The 25,290-nt window shown below is 33.7% G+C and overlaps 4 protein-coding genes, 1 long non-coding RNA gene and 1 other non-coding gene across 6 annotated transcripts; 2 read left to right on the top strand and 4 right to left on the bottom strand.

The window, feature by feature from the left end:
- Positions 1-1,061: 1,061 nt before the first annotated feature.
- On the bottom strand, positions 1,062-2,975 carry LOC120195261 (thaumatin-like protein 1). Its single transcript, XM_039197342.1, has 3 exons — positions 2,680-2,975; positions 1,884-2,580; positions 1,062-1,565 (listed from the first exon to the last, which is right to left on the bottom strand). Exons 1-3 carry the CDS (start codon positions 2,741-2,743, stop codon positions 1,385-1,387), a joined length of 942 nt encoding a protein of 313 aa, XP_039053273.1. The 5' UTR covers positions 2,744-2,975; the 3' UTR covers positions 1,062-1,384.
- A 520-nt stretch (positions 2,976-3,495) lies between these two features.
- On the bottom strand, positions 3,496-5,709 carry LOC120195262 (UPF0307 protein SG0165-like). The gene is made up of 6 exons (XM_039197343.1): positions 5,157-5,709; positions 5,022-5,070; positions 4,871-4,922; positions 4,634-4,791; positions 4,430-4,540; positions 3,496-3,726 (listed from the first exon to the last, which is right to left on the bottom strand). Exons 1-6 carry the CDS (start codon positions 5,504-5,506, stop codon positions 3,556-3,558), a joined length of 891 nt encoding a protein of 296 aa, XP_039053274.1. The 5' UTR covers positions 5,507-5,709; the 3' UTR covers positions 3,496-3,555.
- Positions 5,710-5,955: 246 nt separating this feature from the next.
- On the bottom strand, positions 5,956-6,666 carry LOC120195263 (chaperone protein dnaJ 11, chloroplastic-like). Its single transcript, XM_039197344.1, has one exon. The coding sequence runs from the start codon at positions 6,629-6,631 to the stop codon at positions 6,152-6,154; it is 480 nt and encodes a 159-aa protein (XP_039053275.1). The 5' UTR covers positions 6,632-6,666; the 3' UTR covers positions 5,956-6,151.
- Positions 6,667-7,249: 583 nt separating this feature from the next.
- Positions 7,250-8,599, top strand: LOC120195264. Its single transcript, XM_039197345.1, has 3 exons — positions 7,250-7,424; positions 7,479-7,489; positions 7,529-8,599. The coding sequence occupies exons 1-3, from the start codon at positions 7,373-7,375 to the stop codon at positions 7,766-7,768; spliced, it is 303 nt and encodes a 100-aa protein (XP_039053276.1). The 5' UTR covers positions 7,250-7,372; the 3' UTR covers positions 7,769-8,599.
- An 11,977-nt stretch (positions 8,600-20,576) lies between these two features.
- Positions 20,577-20,679, top strand: LOC120195324. Its single transcript, XR_005523043.1, has one exon. It is a non-coding gene; the product is annotated as a small nucleolar RNA Z279/snoR105/snoR108 (small nucleolar RNA).
- Positions 20,680-21,642: 963 nt separating this feature from the next.
- LOC120195301 lies at positions 21,643-22,003 on the bottom strand. Its single transcript, XR_005523039.1, has 3 exons — positions 21,965-22,003; positions 21,761-21,877; positions 21,643-21,707 (listed from the first exon to the last, which is right to left on the bottom strand). It is a non-coding gene; the product is annotated as an uncharacterized LOC120195301 (long non-coding RNA).
- Positions 22,004-25,290: the final 3,287 nt, after the last annotated feature.

The following is a 25,290-nucleotide window of genomic DNA, read 5'->3' as shown; positions in this document are numbered from 1 at the left end:
GCTGATTTGGTGGTTCGAAGCCACGATGCAACCTTTGAGATCAAGAAATAATTAGTAAAACTCAAATTAGGGTGGAGATGATAGTTTACAAAATTTTAAAACAATACATCCACAGTTGAAACGTATCAAATATAAAGTGAAGTTACAACTGACAAAATCTAGACGTCTCATTCTATCACCTCCCCAAATTACGCATGAATCAATAATGCATCAATTATTGTAAAGTTATCAGCATGTCGCTGCCATTGACAATATTGACCGTTTTGTTCTCCATTCAATCAAAAATGTGCCAACATGCAATATTCTCTATGTATTGATTGTAACCACCCTATTGGTTGAACAAATTAATATTCTCTATGTATTTTATTTTACTTTCAAACTATTGACAATCAAAGCAGCAAAATTCTTAACCATGGACCAAGCTAATAACCCTAAAATCTAAGAAAACATTTATTGGAAATAGTTGAGCTCATAGTCTTGAAACGTCACAGGTGCGATCAATTGATTAGCCTCTTGTAAATTCAATAATAGTAACAATTCGTCTTATTTTCAAATCTATCGCCGTCACAGAAAAATGTTGCACGCAGCATGCCGTTGATAAAAATGGTTTATCAATAATGAAATTGATAACACTTGTTCGTTGGAATATCCTATCAAGTTGACTATGAAATCCAGCAAGCACTATAAAAAAATACACTGTTAAATGATGTTACGGATTTGTTTTTGATTATTTTTTTATTTGTTAATATTATATTAGAATAATTGATAATAATTTAATACTTTTAGAACTTTCTAATTCGTGTAAGTATTAATTCATAAAATATATAGATATAATTATAAAAAAAATTCCTAAAATTAATCGATTTCAATCCTATTTCTTTTGTTTTAGGATAAAATATTCTCGTGGTTTGATTTAATCGTTAGTTGAAAAATAGGTAACTAATATCGTTAACGTGCACATAAGCATTGATCATTAGTCAAATAACGATTTATATCCAATCATAAGAATATTTTATCTCAAAATAAATAATCAAGAATCAAACATACTTAAAAAGTAATGACTAAAATAATTATTTTATTAAATATTAGTAAATAATTTATATATTAGAGAAAAGTAAAAAACCTGCAATGAAATGAATCCCAATCCCATCCCTCCTATGTTTATCAACCTAAAAAGAGAAGCTAGAACATATTTCTTAAAACTAAGAGCCTCTTCAACCGTATGTTTTTTACTTCAAACTCAACCGACGTAATAGCCAGATCAACGTGGGCCATGGCCCATGATGATACGGACATCCACATCCGCAACGGGATAGCGTTAGCTGAGGCCTAGGTCTAGCCTGTCCTTGGGCTCTATCTCATGGTCCCTATCCTACACATAAACTTAGAAGACCCAACGCATCGCCATTGTGATTCCGATGACTCCTACAACCGCGTGGCCGAATATGCACGATGATGCCGCGCTTCCCTCGAACGCACCTTCGTACACCATTGTGCTGTTGAATATTAGAGGTGAAGTCGTCGCTGCACTTGTTTCCGTGTTCTGCCCTTCTGATGATTTCTGGCTGCAAATTTACGTACCAAAACTAACCGTTAAAAGGCCCGACAAAAAAAAAATAATGATACGAACACTAACGTAACAGCAAAATATGTCGACAAAATAAGCTAGATGGGTCGGCACGAAAACTTGTTAAATGTAAAAAGAGCCGACCGACATAAGATGATGGCAAATTATTGACTTATCCAGAGCCACGTGAAAAGTTTACTCCAACGTTTATAATGAACACCTTTTTTTTCCCCGACGGAACACGTTGTTTTCATGACGATGATTTCCCTTTTAAGACATTAACGTTTAGAACTGCGAAAAGTTTAAAAAGTTTTACCTAGTGTTGGGCGAAGGACATAAAGTAATCGTGTAATCAGCTTTAGCGCATGTGAAGGTACTGGTTTTATCATCATAGGCGTAACTGTAGGCGCGTGGGCAAGCTCTCTTAAACACCTCCGAGTACGAAGACGGTTTGCAGGTATCGGGTGTTCCATACGCGCCGCTGCAACAGTACTGAGGCTGGCGGAAGGCCTCGCAAGCGCTCTTGCATGCGACGCTGCCTGCTCCGTTTTCTATGTTCATTACCTTAAGCTCCGATGGACACGAGTCATTGAGATCCCCTACGCAGCCGGTGTAGGTACAGTTTTGCCCCGTGCCGCCGTGGGGAACCACCAACAAAGGAATGTTGTAACCGTCGACCAAACTGACATCGAAGAAATCAAGACCATCGGCGCCGTCCAAAGTAAATTCGGCCAAAGTGGCAGGCGGAGCAGCGCCGTTCCCCGAACATTCAAGCTTCCCGGATCCACAATCGCCGGTAAGACATGAAAATTTACCGGAGGAATCTTGGGAACAATGGGTTCTTCCCCAAAAACGACCGCCCCATGATGTCGGCGCGTTAATGGTTTTGGTTTCGCCTCTTTCGAGAGTAAAACCCGTCGTGGGGAGCGTCAGAACGCCGGCGTTCGAGAGAATTCCAGGCCATACCACATAATCGCATTTGTTTACTATGGTAAAGGTTGTTCCTTTCACTCCTGTTTACAATGTAATCAAAAAAAGAAAAATGAAACCAAATTCTAATACTAAAGATAGAAATGATTGAACGTGCTCAATATTTTCCAAAATGAAAATACCCGGTAAGAAGGAATGTGACAGAACAAGAACACAGAGAGCGGCAACAAGTGTAATTTGAGCCATTAAAGTTAATGTTTTGTAAGAAGAATCCTATTATACAGCGAGAAAGAAGAAGAGAAGTTAAGTATGGGCAAAATCCAACAGTCGTCTCCTCCTTGTCCAGAAATGGATGTTGGGGAAGTGTGAGATTCTTCAATGGCGATACATGGGATTTTATAAGGGAAATTGAGCTTTTCGGAAACTAACGTCAACGTGGGCCAAACTTGGAGTCGCTCTGGTGTCTACTCGACCGGATTTTGAGACGAATTGCGGTGTTTGGTTGAGATTTTTTTTAAAGAGATCCAATTAAAGTCTTTAATATCTTTTTTGTTTTTTTTTATTTTATTGTGTATTTGGAAAAAAAATCATACATATCGTTCAAATAATATTATTGAAATTTAAATTATTTAAAATAACATATCATCCTTTATATTAAAACTATTTTTTAAATTCAGATCCATTTGATTTTTATTTTACTATTTGTTTGCATTTAAAATTTTGTGAATAGTATGGTGGATTAGAAATAAAAGGCGCTATAACAAATATAGTGTTATTTTTCAACACTGCCACATATAGGCACTGCCAAAAAGAACCCAAATACCATTACTGGTAATCAATGATGCCGAAAACCAAGTCTAGTGTTGGCTGGCTAGATCCCTTGTAGCTTCATCTGGTCCTTCTGTGAATATTTTAGAATGGCTCTTAATAATATGCTTTCGAATATCATATTTTTTAAAGTTGAACTACAACTACAGTTATTAAATTATCAGTTATGGTACAAAATAAAGATATTACATTTCAAACCAAAAATAATAATAATGATATTACAGAACAAATTAATCAAAATCATCTTCTGTTGCCATATGCTTGGCGAGGGTACGAAGAAAACGAGTGAGGGACTTCTTGGCTCTCTTTACCGCTGCTTCTATTTTTGCCTTGTCTTCTTCAGTCGAATTGCAGCTTCGTTCTTGACTCGTCTGCACTTTTCGAACAAGTTTACGCAATTCCTGTCAAAGCAACACCACTCGATAAAATAATCCATTTCACGATATATCAGGCAGCTTTGTTTGACAAACAGACGAGCAATAGATTGGATGATGAACTGCACTCGGCTGTTGCCAGGCTCAAAAGAAAGGCTCTTAATTCAATTATTTAAAGGACAGCTGAGAATTCCCTATATATATCAGACTTTTGGCCTATATGTACAATAATTGGGTCAGAACCGACAACAAGTGAGTATTACTTGGCTATATTGAGGCTGCAGTATAATTATGGCTAGCAGGACTAAGGAGCGCTGTAAATGATTCAATCAAATCTTTCCAATTCAGGGTTTAGATTCCTCTACGTTTAAGTTGGGATGCTTTGAGTTTTGTATGTAGAGGACTCTGAACCAGTAGCAGTTTAATAGCTTCTTAGATAAAATCTTTTACTCATCCAAAAGAAAGAGAAAAAGACATAACTTGATGAATGGACATAAAAGCAAAACGAAAAATGAGCATCAATTTCAGTTTTGCGCGATGCAACAGTTGAACAGAGAAATATAAGTTGTTCGTGCAGGGCAGTCGTTCAAGTGATTTAAAGGCAAATAATTTAGACGAAATTGCAAGCCTAACAAGCCCCAAACCTCCTACGGTACACATACTGATCAAAACAGTTTTTTCTAATAGAGATTTGGCAACAAATGAGCAACATTTAACTTGGTTTGCTTACCTGACGATCAAAATCGACACTGCTAACCGAAAACACTTCATTTGTAATTTCAATGTCCTTGCTGATCAACCCCTCAAACCATCTATTTGTAATATTGACAAACTCCTGTGACTACCACACGTAAAAGAAATAGGTAAGACAAAGGTTTATGCGAGTGTAATCAGCTTAAGCTTGTTATAAGCCTTAAAATCAAACTTAAATTACAGTATATTCGAATGGATCATCATCATCTTCTTCTTCTTCTTCTTCAGTGATTTGTGTCTTTGAAGCAGCTAAAGCCTGCAATGTTTTCTGGTCACCTACTTTTGTAGCTTGAATCAAAGCTTCCATCAATTCGGGTTCTGCTTCTCGAAGCAGTTTCCCTAACACAAAACACAAGAACAAAGCTGCGTATAAGTTAAAGGAATGCAAATCAATTAACGTCGAATAAAATTCTCTTACCAATATAACTGAACTGCCTTCGCTTTCCCTCTCGAACATCAGGGCCGAGTCTCTGCAACAAAAATGCAAACACCTTGTGTTCATTAACATACTTTGCAACGAAACACAGAAGACGTTTGAAATTACAAAAAAATTGCAATGTTCTAAGCACCTTAACTAGCATTAAAGCATCGAAAACATCTTGTTCAAGAGAAGCCACTCTAAAAAAATAAAAGATGTTAGCTCTCGGTATATACCATTTCAAAAGCTCAAACAGATATATGTTTTTTTTGGGATTGAATTGTACCTGAGGATACCTTTGATTTGAGGGTTGGAGAAGGAAGCGAGGTCCATGCCCCAACGGACGGCGCGACGAGCCTCGCGCTTCTTCTGGTTGCGGCTCTTCTTTACATCGGATTCCAAGTCGTCGATGGTTTCGCTTTCTTGTACATTAGATGGAGATTGGGCATTGGACAATCTGATTCCGCGTGTGCGATGACGAGCGTTCCCAAGGGAGGAAGTTGAAGTGGCGAAATAGAAACAATGGGAAGGGGGTTTAGTTGACACTGATAGTATCCGAGAGAAGCAGAGGTACTGCCACTGCTGCTGCAGCTGCAATGGAGGCCATTGCCTTAGAGACCGTATAAGCCGTGCCATGCTCTGTTCGACCAACGCACGAGTTCAGCTCCGTTGACAGTTGCCAGGCGGCCTGATGGAAGACAACGTTTATATGGTAAAAGCATTAAAGTTACGACACGCATCCTCCTATTATCATTTCGTACAGATAATTCCCTGTTGGCCCAATCTTGAGAATGGGTATTTTTTTACTGGACGATGTTTACAGTTGGGCTTAGGTATGAAGCTAAGAAACTGCATTCTGATCTACCTCACAGATTGAATCGTTCGTTTCTTCTTTGTTTATCAGAAACTTAACTCCAGATGATTAAAGTTAAAAGTTCAGATATCTGATTAGATCTTTTTTTATACGTTTGATTCTGATATCCCATTACCGGTCTGAATTGTTTGATTTCGAGAATCTATGCAATTTAGGCTTAGAAATCAATTACAATCTGAAAAATTGGGATTCTTATTGGGGTTTTGAAGAATAAGAAACAGAAGACTAAAATCATATCACAAGAATCCAACCGTTATTAACTCAGGCTATTAAAAAATCGGCCTGTTTTAGTTCCTATATATATTTAGTATTTACAGGCAAAATTAGTAATTCCCAAAAGCCAAAATTCCCAAGAGAATGAAAAATTAGAGAAAGCCATCTCTGAATTTCAAAGTCCATCCAAAATGTCACCAACATTGATCAGTTTCCCATGTTCGCTTCGTATAACCAGAAGACTGAGAAGACGTTGAACCGGTCATCGGTTCGACAGAAAGAGAAAAAGACTGCCTTGACCTGAACAACAACGTTCGGTCATAATCGGCCCGTTTCTCAGGATCCGACAGCGTAGAGTAAGCTTCGTGTACTTTGATGAACTCGTTGGCGGCGGCGGCTTTTCGACCATTAGCCGAGACATCAGGGTGTAGAACCCGCGCCAGTCTCCGGTAAGCAGCCTTGATTTCGTCACACGTGGCACCAATCGGAATCCCCAATACCTCGTACAGCGATGACGGACAAGCAATGTGGGAAACCGGTCTCTCGGCCGTTGACGAACAGGCGGCGGATATGCGTAGTTGTCGGAAATGGACACGTGTAGGCATGAAGGCTTGTTCCTTGATGGAAACTTTGGAGCACAGAAAATGAGCAGAGGAAGAGGTGAAGGAAGCCATTCTCGTTGTTTGTTTGTTTGTTATTTGTTGTTTGGTTGGAGACTTTTTTAAGTAGGGGATTGATCAAGGGGTATTTATGGAGCCGAGTGAACACGGGCTAGATCGGTTGGGTTAACAAATTACTACTAGGTATTAGTTTATCCGTTATATCAAATGCTGACTCAGAGAATCGTCGGCGTTTCAGAATCTTTTAATACACGACCAGGAGTTGTCAAGCTGTCAATAACTCACTCATCCGTCTCGAACTCGTGTATAAAATATTACTCTTAATTTATATTTTTTATTTTTTATAAAATCATTAAAATTAAGGGTAAATTACACGGGAGACCACCAAACTATGGTTAATAATCAATCTGACCACCGAATATTTTTTGTCTCAATCAAACCACTCTCCATTAAAAAAATAACGGCGCGTCCGACGTGGCTGCTCCATAAGCATATTGTTTCCAGGTTGGACATGCACCACACCACGTCATGGACATGCGCTACGCCACGTCAATTAAAACAAAGAGTGAAGGAAGAAGAATAGATAATTTCAAGCACGTATCTCTATATTCTCCACAACCTTTTCTCTTTATATTTCAAGCCCCAATCGACGTTTCAGCCTCACAACACAAATCCAACATCAAATCAGCAAAAAGATTTCCAATCAGTGAGATAATGGCGCCCGATCAACTGAGTCGTAGAGAGAACACCACACGCGAGAGAGAGGTTCACTTGGAGGAAAACTGAGTCCCTAAGATGGCAACTCACTTCGACTCCCTTGCCGAGAAATTGAAACAGTCGGATGACGGCATTGCGAGGCAAGCCCCTCACAGGGAGTGACATGAATTCAGAGGGAAAGTCTGTGACATTAATGTTTCTACCATGATAGTGGCGGAAACGGAGGGAGATGACGTCGGAACCGAAAGAAGAAAACATGGTGAAGAGAGGGCGAGAGAGCCTAATTACGCCATTGGGAAATTCGAAGTGAGAGGTGGGCCTGGACAACAGATCAGAGGTGCTTCAATGAAGTCTCAGGGCTTCAAACACGAGAAGATCGATGGAAATAGACAAGAGAGAGGTGCTTCAATGGAGTCCAAGGCCAAACGTGAGCAGAGTGCAGGTGCTTCAATGGAGTCTATGGGAAAATGCTAGAGCGATAAAGAGACAAGGCATAGCATGGAAACATCGATGAACATGGATAAAGAAGAGGGTGGCGAGAAACAAGAGAAACTATCTCTAGAAGAGATATCTAAGCTAAGAGGAACAGATCAACAGAATTCGATGGAGACTTTATGCGCTGCCGAAGAACGGTATAACAAGGCCAAGGAATCAGCCGCCCAAGCGCTTAATACCGCAGCCGAGTACACCAAAGATAAGGGTCAACAAGCAAGGGAAACCGCTCGTCAAAGCGCTCAGTATGTGGCGAAGAAGGGTTGACAAGCGACGGATACTGTTCGTCGAGCTGCTCAGCAGACGACGGAGATGGGTGGACAAACGAAGGACACGATCGTCGAAGGTGCAAAAAGACTTCACAATACATTGCGGAGAAAGGAACCGAGACCAAAGACAGAACTCTATCGAGTGCAGGCAGGACTACAGCGGACTATACGGTGCCGAAAATGGAACAGACCAAAGATTACACATTGCAAACGGCGGTGAAAGCGAAAACACCGCAGTTGATGTTACTAAAATCGTCACCAGTTATACCGAAGAAAAGGAAGTTGCTGCCAAAGATGTTACGGTAAGGAGGCAGCTGGATTGGCGGGGAAAGTGGTTGTGGATATGAAGGACAAAGCCATAGTAGCCGGGTGGACTGCGGCACATTTTACCACCGAGAAAGCGGTGGAAGGAACAAAGGTGGCGGCGAGGATGGTGCGGCAGAGTATGCCGGCCAAAAATGTATAAACATGGGTGAGTTAGTCACTCTCACAGTGAATTGCCTCAGTGATTTGGTCACATGTCTCTGGCCCGAACCTAATGGGTTTTGTGTGGAAAAATGTGTCTTCTCAGTTGGCATTAATAATAATATAAAAACATTTCCATTAGTTTATAACAACCACGTTGGACGCGCCGTTATTTTTTTAACGGATAATGGTCTGATTGAATCAATTAAAAAGTTTGGTGTCTAATTGAGACAAAAAAAAATCGGTAGTCAGATTGATTATTGACCATAGTTTGGTGATCTCTCGTGTAGTTTATCCTAAAATTAAATATTATTTCATGATCATACGTACAGTAAATTATTTGATATAACGGATGCTCTGGTTAAATTAATTAAACAAATAATTAAGTTGGCTAACAGCCTTTTCCATTTGCCAGTTAGTGGGAATTGGTTATTGATTTTCGATTTCCTTGCATCAGCATAAATGGAAATGATCTTGGGATGGTATAAGATATTAAGATTACCTCAAACTTTAAAACACTTTAAAAGAAAAAAAATTAATGTTTGATCAAAGTAGATATATTAACGAAAAAGTTTGAATGCTTCGGATTTGTCTGAAAGAGATCTTTGTCGATGTTTACCAGAACAAGAACACAGACGTCGTCTATGCTTAAAAACAATTAATTGACGCCATCCACATCATAAAAACGTAAAGATTCTTTCCCTTGTTTCTACTTAACAATTTTCAAGTCTAGTTATAGACAAACAATAATAGAATATAGCTCAAATCTTGCATATTTTATTCGTAAAAATAAATACTTGATATAAAAACTAAGTAATGCAAAATAAATAATTAACATTAACAATTAGGTTATAATCAAACGAATAAGAAAAAATTATTATTGCGTCATGGTAGTCCATTTTCTTATAGGAAGTTGACACTCAATTGATTGCTCTTTTCTTAAAGGTCGTATAATATAAGAAAAATGTTAGAAGATTATTGATTTCAATCGACTAAAAATGTTTCAATAAATAAATAAATAAATAAATTACACTCACCTTTGTCTCACTACCGAACCTTTATATGTTAATTCTTTATTCGTGTATTTTTTCCTTTCCTTTCGGGTCGTTCGTTTATCTAGGTTTATCGTAGTCTGACAACATAACATAATAATATAAAATATTCAACTATATGTTAGTATCATACTAACATAATTTAAACTTAAAATATAAAAGTATAAAAAATAAAAATCGATACTAAATCGATACAAACTTAGGTCACGCTTTCACCAAAATTTCAAAATTCTCAAACACTCTTTAACTTCCATAAATACTTATTCCAACTTTTAATCCCTCGACTTTTTCCAATTACACATTTAAACCACAAATTTTGAATTCTTTCTAAAATTCACCTCAATTTTTCCATTAAATTCATAATAGCTCTTCACTAGTATGATCATATCAAATTATTCAGATGAAATTCCAGCACTTTCATAAAACATTCAAAAGCTTACAAATTCATCCTAAACTGTCTTAGACTTTTCAACTTTAACCATCCAATTTAATAAACTTGCAATTCAACCCCAATTCAATATTAAATTCCAAAAATTCAGCAAACCAATACAAATTTCCACCATTACCATAATTTACCCAAATGATACTCTTACATTTAATAACTTGCAAAAAAGTCCCCTATTTTCTTGGACTTTTAAATTTCACCCCAAATTTTACCAAATTTTGAAATTTGGTTCCAAACAACTTTCCAATCTTAATTTTCCATCATCTCAATATTAAAAATTAACATTAAACACCCCAAAACTCACATTTAAACAACAATGTCCCACAATTCTTAAAACTTGTAAACTAGCCTTTTTTGTAACATCCCAAACTACATGTTAGTGACTAAATTGTAAAATTTCAAAATTTGGTGATTTAAGTGGAAAAGTTGAATAGTTCAATGAATTATTTAAAAATAATTCCTGAAGAGTTATTAGTAATTATTAAAAGAATGAGAGGGCAAAATGGTCATTTAGCAAGAAAGATATTTTCCCCTCTTTTATATGAATGATTCACGTGGGGGGGAAAAGTTATCTTCTTCTTTCTTTTCTTCATCTTCTTCCCCCCGTGGAAGCTAGGCAAATGTAAGAGTTTCTTTGTTTGTTGATTATTTGTTAATTTAAAGTTTGGGTTTTGATCATTAGATGATAACTAAGCTTAAGGAAAACTTAAGTTATCTTAAAATCAAATGATAAAGGAGTTAGTTAGAGAAGATTAAAGATTTTGAGTTCTTGAATGAAATCTTGGAATATAGTTCATAATTAGAAGTGGAAGTCAAATTTGACTTGTCATAAGTGGAATTAAGAGATATGAAGTGATAGAATTGAAATTAGAATATATTGAAAATTTGGGTATGATTCTCGATTCTATATGGAGAAAGGAATTGTGAGGTTAAAGATGGTTTATATGGATATAAGTTGGTTTATGTATTGGTAGTTTGGTTTAATAACATGATAGGAGTTTAAAATAGAAGAATTGAATGAAGAGTTGATGATTTTCCGGTTTGAATAGTGAATTTTCGTGCATGAACTGTGATTTTTTGGGCAAAATTTATAGATTTCAATAGGGGTACTGATACCCTAGGGGGAGGTACCGATACTCCCTATAGGAAAAATGGAATTTTGGTTCATTAAATTAGCTTAAGTTATTAACACCAAGTTATAAGATTTAGGCTTCTGATAATCATCTCGGAAATTATATTTATGTAGATACAGAGCCTAAACAAATTCCGGAACAATCGAAGGATTAGGATTTATTCAAAGCAAGCAAGGCTAAGGTGAGTGCAATTTAAATTGTACTTATGTTATTGTATGTGTGACATGATTTGTACGAGTATAGGCTAGTGTGATTGTGAATAGGTAGAAAGGAAACAAGAGATGATATAAGAATCTATTATAAGATATATGATATGAAAATATGATAGTGAGCTATGTGAAAGAACTATGAAATATATGAGCTTATAGGTGTTATGTGATGTATATATATGTTTATGTGAAACCATGCAAAGTGATACGAGCTATGTGAACATAAGTGATATGAATTACATGAAAGTAAACTACGTGATTGTATGTGCATGTGAATATGTGAAATGATATAAATGATAATGCCCATGTTATGTGATATGAGAGCTAGTGGTATAGTTGGCATGCCAAGAGTCGAGAATTACCTATGTCTTTCGGGACATATGGACATAATTACTTATGTTTTTCGGGACATATGGACAGAATTACCTATGTCTTTCGAGACATATGGACAATATACCTATGTTCTAAGGATCATATAGACAGTTTACCTAGGTTCTTCGGGACCTATGGACAGTTGCCGAGGTTCTGTATGATCTCTGGATAGGTCCTTCGGGATATTTATATGAGCTGTGGTGACAGCATAATGGTGCACAACCTCAATGCACTCACATACCTTAAGTTCTCAATAGTGTACATGGGATAATAAAGAGATTTAATAAGTATATTGAACATTATATTTATATGTGATTTGTTATATGGAATAGATCACAGGATTTATGTAAGGCCGTTAAGTTATAAGAATTAATGATAATGAATGTGAAATGTTAAACATGTTGATAAGGATATATGTACATGTGGGTATATGTTACAAAAATGATATATGCTTTTATATGATATTATCGTAATAATTGTTCATGCATTTGATATAAATTATATGATGCTAAGTGCATTTCTTTATGAAATGTTTTATGGTTTTTATTATATGTTTTATATGTCTCACTAAGTCATCGACTTAGCGTGTGATTGTTTCACACGTAGGTTTGGAAAGCGAAAAGAGAAGTAAAGAGGAACAAGACATGCTAGTTCTCCTTACTAAAGATCAGATCAGAAATGTAGATTGAATTACATGTATTTTGTTAGAAAGAATTTAGTTGGCATGTAATAAAAAGGATTTGTATTGGATATGCTCTGATTGAGTTTTGTAATGTTTTAAATGCATATATGTAATTGATAAATTTTATACTGATGAAAGTTTAGATTTTTACGAGATTATACATATTTTTACGAAAGTTACTATAGCAATACATCGATGCATTGTAGTAGTGCATCGATACACAATTTATATTCGAAAATTTTCACTGTTCATGGTACTATTCACGTTACTGTTCATATCGTATTTTACTGTTTATAGATACGTTTTTGACTTGAATTTTTATACTGAAGTATAATTTAATAGAATCTTGTGGTATTTTCTTAAAATGAGTTCAAATGTTTTGATATTTTGTAAGAATATCGTTTTTAAAAGTTAATGTGACATCTCGGACTCGTATCCGAGTCGGGTACGGGTTGGGGTGTTACATTTTTACACTTTCAAGGTTCCAAATTGATTCATATCAATCTCCAATTCACATAGAATACTTCTAATATCATTTCTAAACCATAGGAAAATTTTCAACATCCCCCCCGCCCCCAATTTCTTCCCTATGTTTGAATGCTTCAGGTCACCTAAGAGGGACTTTTTGTTCAATTTCAAGCATAAATTCAACCTCCTATGATTTATTTCATGCATTTCCAATCATCTCAACATCAAATTGAATCAAAATCCCATCATTTTTACAAACCCTAGTATATTCAAACCTTATATGTGCATGTACAAATAAATTTAATCATTATACATGCTTTAAAAATAATCACCAACATCAAAAACATAAAAATATTTCATCAATTCTTCAAGATCACCAAACCCTCATTAAATCCTAATAATCAAATCTCAACACACAAGCATCTTCACCAAACTATATTGGTACCAAATGATAGAGAATTTCATGTAGGTTAATTCTCTATCTAATAGCTTAATCCAAAAACTAATCATGTAACTTGAAAAATCAAAATAAAATTCTTACCTTAGGAGAGCTTGTAGTTTCAGCCAAGAGCAAAAACGAAACTGAAAATATGCTAATTGTCTTGATTATTATAGTATTTAATAAATAATACACATGGTATTTATATAATTTAATTGAATTTAAAATTCAATTAATGATAAATTGCAAAAATACCATTAATGAATCTTGAAAATTTCCAAATGCCATGGTATTCAAATATTCATTAGTCAAAGATGAATTAACTTGGCTTTGAATTTCTAATTTGGCCATACAAAATTTAAAAATTGCATTTTAGTTACTAAAATTTCAATGTTCGGCCCAAACTAAAAAATTACACTATTATGTGCTAAATTTATCTGATCTAAAATATGAAAAATAATATTTCCAATCATTTTCTAACATTCTTCAAAATTTTCGTAAAATTCTGATTTCAATATTGAACTTTATCGCTTTTAACACAAATTTCGAACCGAAAATCTGATTCCCACAAAAATTCTTGTTTTAGGCCAAAATGTTCATTTACATGCTAAAATATATAACTTTTCAAAATTTCATTTTTGGTCCATGAATTTTTTTAAAGTTTACACTTTAGTCACTAAACTTTTAAAACTTAGATTGTAGTCACTAGACAAAATTTTGGGTATTACAATTCCTCCCCCTTAAAGAAAATTCGTCATTGAATTTTCCATATGTATCTACATACCTGAAATAAGCTGATGAGGAAACCCTTTCTTCATATCTTATTCTCGTTCCCAAGTTACTTCCTTAACTTTATGGTTCCGTAAAAAAACTTTTACAAGTGGAATCGTCTTATTTCTAAGTTTTTTGACTCCATGTGCTAGAATATTTACTGGCTCCTCTTTGTATGATAAATCCGGATGAAAAGTTTTGAAATATTTTTATTTTATAGAAAATTATTTCTATGGTTATTATTAAATTATAAGTTAAGTTAGAAAAAAATGTTAAATATCAATAGGAATTTTGGCATGATAATTCAATTATATATATATATATTATATTTTCCATATATATTTACCTGAATAAAAAAATAATTCAATTTTTTGGAGATATATTAAGCGGCTATTTTTATAGCTAGCTGGTCACATCGTGTCCAATTTTGCTTGTTGAAAGGGTTACACTACAGCAGCGTTATCGGTCCACAATTTTTTTTTTCAATTGGTGGAGAAGACGAGGAAATTGGGGAAACAATGGGTGCATTAACTTCAAGCAACAAACATGACATGTTAATTGTTTCAGGATAAGGTTGGGTTTGGGTCATTGAATTTGGATGGATAAGCCTTATCTATTCCCACCATATCTTAAATCTGTTTGTGGCATTATCAGCATCTCTTCCGGCTCCACGTCAGTGTTTATTTCTTTTCTGTTATTGTGTCATTCATTTCACCCCGCGTTCAGTTTTTTTCTTAATAATGATCATATTTAAAAAGAAAATCTGATATAATTAGAAGTTCATTTGTAAAAAGAATATAATTTATTTTTAAAAACTATTATAATTAATTTGATAAACTAAATTTTCACGGATACTTATGAGAAAAGTTTTAACATTACACGTATATAAATCAACCGTTTGGTCATCAATGATCCAGAGGAATGACAGGGAATTGGATAATGTCAAAATCATTTGAAGAATTGACCGTTGATATGTGAAGGTCGAGTGACACCGTTTAACGTCGGGGACAGGTGTTGAGATATGAGTGAAGGGAGGGTTGGTCCCCCGCCCAGCCACATTAACGGTTATTTCGATTCGATCAAACTCGTCTCGAATTGATTTCGAGTTGTAATTGCATAAACTCGACTAAATAAAATTTTAAATTCAAGTCGAGTTATGAAATAAAACTCGATTAACTCGAATAACTTGAAAATTTTAGTAATTAGCATATTGATTTTCAAGTTTGAGTTGAATCTCTTAACTTTGCATGATATATATATGTCACATATAAAATATGAATAAATATAAATGTATTGTGTATTACAATAAAAAAAATATTTAATTTAGAATCAAATAGTACTATAATATTATAAATATTTACATTAGATTGTAATACTACAGCAGTAGACAAAAAAATGATAATCAAACTAAATTCTAAAAGAAACGGGTAGCAGGAAGTGTATTAGGCTATTAATATTGTATAACTAATTTGGTATTAGTTAGGTGGTTATAACATGCCAACTCTTTGTATAAAGAGGTGTGATTGAATTTGTAAAGGTACAAATTTTTACCTCTCACATCTTAGATTCTGATATGGCATCAGATTCATTTGCAATTAATTTTATACTCAATGAGGATGGGAAAAAATTATTCTTCTCTAGTTATTTGGTGCGACAACATCATCTTCATACAACCAATCCAGTACATCATGCAAAAAATGAAATATTCTAAACTAGATTTGTGTTTTGTTCGAGAAAAAATGACGAATGACTCCATTCTAGTCAATTATGTGCTTGTTATTGATCAAGTTCCAGATGTTCTCACCAAACTACTCTCATTAGTTCTTTTTCAAACACTTAAAGAAAGAAGTTGATAGTCTTCTCTTCTGAAAAAGTAAGCATAACACTTGAAAACTATAAATTACGTAATGCAACAGACAAAGAAAATATTAATCAAATTAAATCTTAAAAGAGACAAGTAACAGGAAGTGCATTATGTTGTAATACTAATGCAATAAATAAAGAAAAATGCTAATCAAATTAAATTCTAGAAAAAGAGTAGTAAGAAGTGCATTAGGCGGATGATTAAACTAAATCCTTGAAGAGACAAGTAGTAAAAAATATATTAGATCCTTAATATTGTATAACTAATTTATTATTAGTTGGATGATTATAACGTACCAACCCTTTATATAAAGAGGCATGATTGGATTTGTAATGACACACTTCTGTAATATTAAATTTTTTTCTTCTCATATCTTAAATTCTATCATGGTATCACATTCATTTACAACCTATTATCTACTCAATTAATATGAAATAAATCTTCCTTCTTCTTCAGTTATTTGGCGCGATAACACTAGTGTCATCGTTCATGCAGTCAATCTAGTAGATCATGTAAAAATAAAACATGTTGAACTAGATTTATCTTTTATTCGAGAAAAAAGTCATGAATGACTTCATTCGAGTCCATTATGCGTCTATTATTGATCAAAAATGTTCTCACCAAATTACTTTCATTGTTTTTTTAAACACTTAAGATAGAAGTTGAGAGTCTTCTCTCTTGAAGAAGTCAAGGACAACGCTTGAAGATTATAAACTACCTAAAGCAACAAACAAGGAAAAATATTAATCAAACTAAATTCTAGAAGAGGTAAGTAGCAAGAAACGTATTAAATTGTAATATTAATGCAGCAGACAAAGAAATGTTATGGATCGAGTCCCACGGATGACATTTCATAATTCGGAGGTCTTCTACGGAAGTTGCTCTCAACCTGGTGTTGGGCCAACCTACTATCTTACCTCCCCTTACCCCATTACATATGGGAACAAGGGACAACCAACCATGTAGCAGGAAATGTATTAGGTCGTTAATATTGTATAATTAATTTTGGTATTAGTTAGGTAGTTATAGCATGCCAACTTTTTGTATAAAGAGGTGTGATTGAATTTGTAAAGAAACTTTTTTTGTAATATTAATTTTTTTTACCTCTCATATCTTAGATTCTGTCATGGTATCAGATTCATTTGCAACCTATTCTCCGTTCACTGAACATTAAATAAGTCTTCCTTTTTCTTCAATTATTTGATGCGATAAAGCTAGTATCATCACTCATGCAACCAGTCCAGTACATCATGCAAAAAATTAAACATGCTAAACTTGATTTGTGGTGTTTTGGGGGGAAATGACGAATGAACCCATTCAAGTCAATTATGTGCCTACTATTGATTAAGTTCCAGATGTTCTCACTAAATCACTCTCAGTGGTTATTTTTTCAAACACTTGAGGTAGAAGTTGAGAGTCTTCTCTTGTGAAGAAGGCAAGCACAACGCTTGGAAATTCTAAATTGCCTAATGCAGTAGACAAGGAAAGTGTTATTCAAATTAAATCTTAAAAGAGACAGGTAGCATGAAGCATATTATGTTGTAAACTAATGCAATCGATAAAGAAAAATGTTAATCAAATTAAATTCTAGAAGAGAAGGGTAGTAAGAAGTGTATTAGGTTGTTAATATCTATAACTAACTTGGTATAATTATATGGTTCTAACCTATCAATTCTCTGTATAAAAAAGGTGTGATTGGTTATGCAAAGACACACTTTTCTAGTATTAAGTATTTTACTTCTCATATCTTAGATTCTGTCATGGTATGAGAGCATCTACAACTTATTCTTTACTCATTGAATTTGGAATAAATATTTCTTCATTTCTAGTTATTTGGTGGAACAACCATAGTGTCATATGCAATCAATTTAATATATCATGCAAAAATAGAATCTATTGAATTAAATTTGTGTTTTGTTCGAGAAAAAATCATGAATGACTTCATTCAATAATTATGTGTCTATCATTTATCAAGTTACGTATGTTCTCATCAAACCACTCTCATCGATTTTTTTTCAAACACTTAAGACAAAAATTGAGATAGTATTCTCTCCTGAAGAAGTTAAGGACAACGCTTGAAAGTTGAGAATTACCTAATGCAACAAACAAGGAAAATATTAATTAAACTAAATCTTAGAAGATAAAAGTGGTAGGAAACATATTAGGTCGTAATACTAATGTAATAAACAAAGAAAAATGTTAATCAAACTAAATTCTAGAGGAGACATGTAGTAGGATCTGTATTAGATCTTTAATATTGTATAACTAATTTGTTATTAATTAGATGATTATAACCTACCAACTCTTTGTATAAAGAGGTGTGATTGGATTTATAAAGACACATTTTTGTAATATTAATTTTTTTACTTCTCATATATTAAATTCTATATGGTATCAGAGTCATTTACAACCTATTATTAACTCACTGAACTTGAAATAAATCTTCCTTCTTCTTCAGTTATTTGGTGCGATAAATTAGTGTCATCATTCATGCAATCAGTCTAGTACACCATGTAAAAATAGAACACACTGAACTAGATTTGTCTTTTATTCGAGAAAAAAATCATGAAAACTTCATTCAAGTCAATTATGTATGTCATTGATCAAGTTGAAGATGTTCTCACCAAACTACTTTCATCAGTATTTTTAAATACTTAAGATATAAGTTGAGAGTCTTCTCTCTTGAAGAAATTAAGGACAACGCTTGAAAGTTGCAAACTACTTAATGCAACAGACAAAGGAAAATATTAATCAGATTAAATTCTAAAAGAGGTAAGTAGCAAGAAACATACTAGGTTGTAATATTAATGAACCAGATAAAAAATGTTAGTTAAACTAAATTTTAGAAGAGAGATGTAATAGGAAATGTATTAAACCGTTAATATTATATAACTAATTTGTTATTAGTTAGGTGGTTTTTACTTGTCAACTCTTTGTATAAAGAGGTGTGATTGAATTTGTAAGGAAATGTTTTTGTAGTATTAAGATTTTACTTCTCATATCTTAGATTCTGTCATGGTATCAGAGTCATTTGCAACATATTTTCTATTCATTGCACTTGGAACAAAATCTTATTTCTTCTCAAATTATTTGATGTGATGAAACTAATGTCTTCGCTCAGTTAGCCAATCCAGTACATGATGCAAAAATGAAATATGCTAAACTAGATTTGTGTTTTGTTCGAGGAAAAAATGATGAATGACTCCATTCAAATCAATTATGTGCCTGTTATTGATCAAGTTCCAGATGTTCTCACCAAACCACTCTCATCAATTTTTTTCAAATATTTAAGACTCGTCAAAAATTTAAAATATTTAAGATATAAGTTGAGAGTCTTCTCTCTCGAAGAAGTCAAGGATAACGCTTGAAAGCTGCAAATTACCTAATAAAATAGACAAGAAGAAATATTAATCAAATTAAAGATTAGAAGAGACAAGTAACATGAAGTGTATTAAGTTGTAATATTAACGCATCAAACAAAGGAAAATTTTAATCAAACTAAATTCTATAATAGACAAGTAGCAAGAAGTGTATTAGGGTGTTAATATTATATGACTATCTTGGGATTAGTTAGATGGTTATAACCTACTAACTCTTTGTATAAAGAGGTGAGATTGGATTTGTAAATGCACACTTTTGTAGTATTAAGTTTTTTTTACCTCTCATATGTTAGATTATGTCAATTTATAATTGGATTTAAACAAAAACTCAAATTAATCGACTCGATTCAACTCGAATTTTATAACTTCTCAAAAAGATTTCAAGTCAAATTCGAATTATAAAGTATAATTCATCAACTCGAATAACTCAAAAAAAATTTACTCGCCTTATTTAATGTTCACCCCTAAATCTAGCTGTATTTGATGCAATGTAATAAGAGATATTAAGTCATTCATAACTTGAATTACTTTATATTATTTATATAAAAATATTATGATTTAAGCTAGAGGACAACTCCTCTAAGCCCAAGTTTAAATGTGTTATATATATATATATTATTTAAAAGTTTTAAATTTTAAATTATAGATAATAAAGTTTAAATTCTAAATGTACACGTGGCATTAAAATGGATAAAACTGTATAAACTAAAATTTACACCGTATTTATATCAAATCATATGAATATTAAAACTTGCGCATCATATATATATATATATATAATCATGTAATTTTTCAAAAAAAATTAACTAAAACTTAATAATAATAGCCCAAATTAAATTATCTTTATTGTAAAAAAAATTGTTGTATTCTTAAAGGTTTTATGTTCGAATACTAGAGATTGTAAAGTATTTAAACATTTATTGTCAAATGAGTAATAATATTTCGAACAAGTACTATAACTTATAAGTATATTATATTAATAAAAAAAACTTAATATTAATAAGTCTACACGAATTTGATTACAACTAGGCTTCTAATTCTTGGACTGTGGTGTGTCCCACCTTTGGGTCACACGATTCTCCATATATATGAAGGGAAGCCTTTATTTATTTCACGCTGGTTTTATAATTCACGTTGGACAGATAATCCCACACCGCCTACTGAGACAAGATATGAACCGATATCTCGTATAAAATAGATGTGCGACACCGAAGAAAAGCATGATCCTTCAGGCAGTAAACGGGATATGATGAGTGGTCTATACTCACAATATATGTGGGATGAGTGTTCGCCCCATCGCCTGGTTACGACACTCGGGCACTCCCTCTGTTTCCACCTGATCCCAATCTTGAAGGAAAATCAGATTGAAACAGTAGCACGTTTGCCATTTACGCCTCTATGCCTGCTTGGCATTTAGGGTTTAAAACAAATAAATTAGTAGTAGTACATGGACTAATAATAATTACAAAAATTCTTGAAATTCCAAATAATTTAACGATTTGTACAAAATGGTTAAAGTGAAATTCTTTGAATGACACCCTTTATGTTGCTTGAGTAAGCCATCCAAGACGTCCAATATATTCGTGTGTGAAACTTTCAGGGTCTTTCTTTCCCTAAAACTCCTCAGAGGAGAGTTACCAACACTCCTACTTGATGCCAAAGCTCTGATGCCTTTGCTTTTGTCTAAAGGAAGTTCCTGACTTATACTGATCATCGGGATCGATTTCCTCGCGATTGTCTCGTTTAATAAGTCGCGATTGTCCCTTTTAATAAGTAAACTTCTTCAGAGAGTTTGGTCCTCTGAGATTTCATCGCGGTTGTCTCATTTAATAAGTTTTCTTCTTCAGAGAGTTTGGTCCTCTGAGATTTTATAATGCCTTTTAGCGATAGAATTCGCTGCATCTTAGAGTAAGAAATGATGAAGTCATACCACCAATTCGAGGATGTATTCGTCCGTTTTATGTTTATCTGCAAGATGAAGTGTTCGTAGCCGAGTGAGGGTAATATTTGGGGCTGCATTCCTTCCGAATTTGATGTTGTCAGAGGAGAAAAACACACACCATGATAACATCGTTACGATGTTATACCAATTCATTGATATGCACATAAATTGAAAGAAATAGAGAAAGCTTCACTAAACTAGTATTTTCCCATTCTCCAACGCATCCAAAGCCTTGATGTGATGTGTTGTACAATGCAGAAAATGGAAAACAATGAAACAAATTACTTACAAAATGACATCAAACACATAACATATTAACTTTAGAAAAACTAGTTTTAGTCTGCTTGGTTGCGTAACTTGCGTTTGTAGCAACTGGAACAAGCCACTACAGTGTCTTTTCCATCTCATCCTTGACCTCTGAAATCGAACACTGCAGAAAAATAACTCGGGACGAAGTTATTGTAGAACAAACGAAAACAATACCTCTTCCTCGGTGTCAATGGACTGTATTCGGGACCTTAAACCTTCCTTAACAGCGGGTGGCAGTCCGTGGTATAATGTGTCCCTTACATTAGGGGGAAGCGAGGCCAGGCGAGCTGCCTACGGCATATAACTTCAGTTTAATCCAATATGGTAGGCCAAGATATCTGGTAGAAGTAAAAGGAACAAATAGAAAGACAAACTTACAATGTTATCAATCTGATTAATAAGATTAGCATACTCTAAAGAAAGTCCAGCAACACCGAGTTCTCGAGGATTTTCCGTAGTCTCCTTTCTAACTGATGTTTGAGTATGCCATGAAACGACATGAAATGATGTTCTTCATGCTTACAGTTGCATGAGAGATTAAGGGTTGAATCTATATGATTACCTCTAAAGGCTTCAGAGATTAATTGATGCATATAAGTAACAATATCGACGAACTTCTCCACAATCTGCAATACAACAGAATTACAGTCATTGCTATTGTTTACTTGTACACAGACTTAAATGTGAGTAGCAGATACAGGTTTGCGCTCAACACTTCTTCAATAAGAAAATAAAAGAAAAGAGAAAGATGTTAATAGGATGCTGCATTTGAGGTTAGCAGTCTCTAACAAATGTGGTGGAGATATAATCGAAAATGGATCGAATTTCTGCACACACAAAACGAGAAGAAAGATCGGTAAAGATGAATGTAACATCCTCCATGGCTAACCTATTTTAGGGAGATTTGACTCCATATCTCCCAGCCTTCGCCGACAATCCTGGTCAAATCTGTCTAATGCATTCAATTCATGGTACAATGCATGTAAACATATATTACATAAATTCAAATGTACGAGGTAGGGAGACGATATCGGATAAAGGGTCAAAACCCCAAACTAAAAGAGTATTAACTTACAGAGGTATGCTGAGCCAGAGAAGTTTGTTCTTTCATTGTCTGGCGAATTGTCCATCGAGTCTGATAGGTTGTACTAGTCAGTGAACATCAGCAACAGCAATGTAAGACTGAAAGTAATGCTACTACCAAAAAAAGTTCTTACTTCGAAAAGTATCGACCGAGGTTGTGCCATTGTGGATCTTTACATAAATCTCCGAACCTTATTACTTCTCTCGAAAAAACATCCAATTCATCCTTAGAAATGCCAATGCAGAAATTGTCATATACTCGAATATGAGTAACAATGATTAAAAGCACAAAGAAAGAGTAACTATCAAGTAACTTACCTCTTGTCAGCTGCTACAATGCTTAGCAACTTGTTCATCTCTGTAGAAACTAGCTTTTGTACTGCTTCAGAATTTAAGACATCATTTCTGAGGAATTGAATGTTTTCTTCTGAAAGTGACAGCAAAAGATTTGCTCCTTTCGCTATAGATATTTTATTTCCCTTTGAAGATAGTCCGGTAACAAAGCTACTTGCTGAGTTCAAGCTCTCCACGGAACTCCCGAGTGAATCGAGAACGTTGACTGCTCTTTCGAGGCCATCGGTGCCAGCACTTCCGAGAAATGAACTCTGTGAAACCAACAAATATACAAGAGGTAAAAAGGTGATCACATTCTTAGAGATAAAGATCCAATAGGAAATGACGATTCAATGGGCCACAGCTGATACCCTGGCAACTTATAAGACACTAGGAACAATAAGGATGAAACAAGCAATACCCTGGCGATCGAATTTTAAGGGGGTGCTGACGGTTCGAATTGCTGGGAAAATTCGCTCCGATGTATGTAATCGTTGCTTTAGGCGGATTGTCTCCCGAGCTTAACAAGATCGCTCCAAATTCTATACACCAAAAATCAGAGTGGATTGCCGGTGGTACTGCTCTTTTGATAGCAACTAAGAGAATAATTCGAAATATTTTTAAATGAGAGGATATGAGAATGCTTAGTGAATTGAGAGTGATATGAAGCTCTCTATTTATAGGCTAAGCTTTAGTGGTAAAATTGTCTAACGTAAATCATATATAAAATCTGATTAATTTTTAAATTAAAATAATGTCTGAAACTGTTGTAATAAAAGGATGAATTTAACCTCAATTCAGTCCAGGTTCGTGTTTCAACACTCAGTCGTTTGTAACTCCAGGTAATTAACTCTGTAACTCTTGTAATTACTCTGTAACTGACACAATAAACACACTGAACAAAGTTACAAAATTATCCAGATTCATTCAACGTTTTACAGACATAAATTCATAAACTGACAATTTAAAATTTTAATTTTCAGAAATCAAAACGATAGCTGATTAACTAGTTGTTACCCTCTGAAAATTAAATCTTACAGTGGCCTATAAATATCAGACAAATTCTTTTACAATTTCTTTTATCTTTGACACGTATTGTCACAAGCCAGGAACACGAGACGAGACAGACGGCAGCGCGACAAAATAGAAGAATGAACACTATAAATATCAAAGTCAAATAATATTTCCCACCCAATATGAGATAATGTTTTTCCGCATTACTAACAAGGGTTCCATTAATTCATAGGTGTACGTTCAACGATAGAGGCGGAACTGTGGGGAGTCCTAGAAGGGCTTAAATGTGCTTGGGATCATGGAGTAAGGAGACTGATAGTAGAAGTAGATAATTTGGTAGTTTTGAGACACTTGAAGGAGAAAACATAGACATTACTTGAAACTACAGTGGGTCATTACATAAAACAGTTAATTAACAGGGAATGAGAGATTAAAGTCTCATGTATACCGAGAAGGGAACCGATTAACAGATGACATGGCCAAACTGGGAAAAGAAGTGGAGACGACTATATACTCTGTCAACACCCCCAGAAAGCTTTCAGGAGTTGCTGGATGAGGAAGGTTGCAGTTTTAATAATTTAGGATAATTGTTAAGTTTTACTTCTTTATTTACAAAAAAAAAAGGTTTAGCTTAGAAATATTGATTGGTGCATTGCATAATTTGTATTCATGTGAGAAAATTTCTCATAAATATCTTAAAATGATGATAAATATTATCTTTCAATATTCAAAATTCTAAAAAAAATTATCATCATTTCAAATATATTTGTCCAACAATTCATTTTATTTGCCCAATACTCGTTAAATCAAATAGCACAATTTTAATTTTTTTAAATAAAATTAAATTCAATTTAACTCTAAATTTAAGGAAAATTCTACAATACACATCACACACTGAAATGTAGCACTAATTTTGTAGGGTAAATTTTTTAAATGGTCATTAAACAATAAATTTTTAAAATAATAAAAATATTTTTTTAAATATAACTTTATAATTAATATTTTAAATCATAAAATAATAATTATATTTTTAGAAAATATGAATTCGTTAAATCATAAATTTTTTATAATTTTTTTTATTTAGTTTTGATTATATTTGAAAATTATAATTTGTAATTTTTGAGGTCCAACCATTTCAGGTTAAACAATGTGATTCAATTCTTTAACTTTTGTTTTATAATTTTAAATACAATTTTAAAAATATATTTATAATTTCAAAAATAAATTTTAAAAATTCATATATTTTACAAATATTTTTCTATTTTTTAGAATTA

Source organism: Hibiscus syriacus, unplaced genomic scaffold (assembly GCF_006381635.1).
Source record: "Hibiscus syriacus cultivar Baekdansim isolate YM2019G1 unplaced genomic scaffold, ASM638163v2 tig00117011_pilon, whole genome shotgun sequence".
Taxonomy (NCBI): domain Eukaryota; kingdom Viridiplantae; phylum Streptophyta; class Magnoliopsida; order Malvales; family Malvaceae; genus Hibiscus; species Hibiscus syriacus.
The sequence above is the reverse complement of the archived record's forward strand: the minus strand, read 5'-3'. Positions and strand labels throughout refer to the sequence as shown.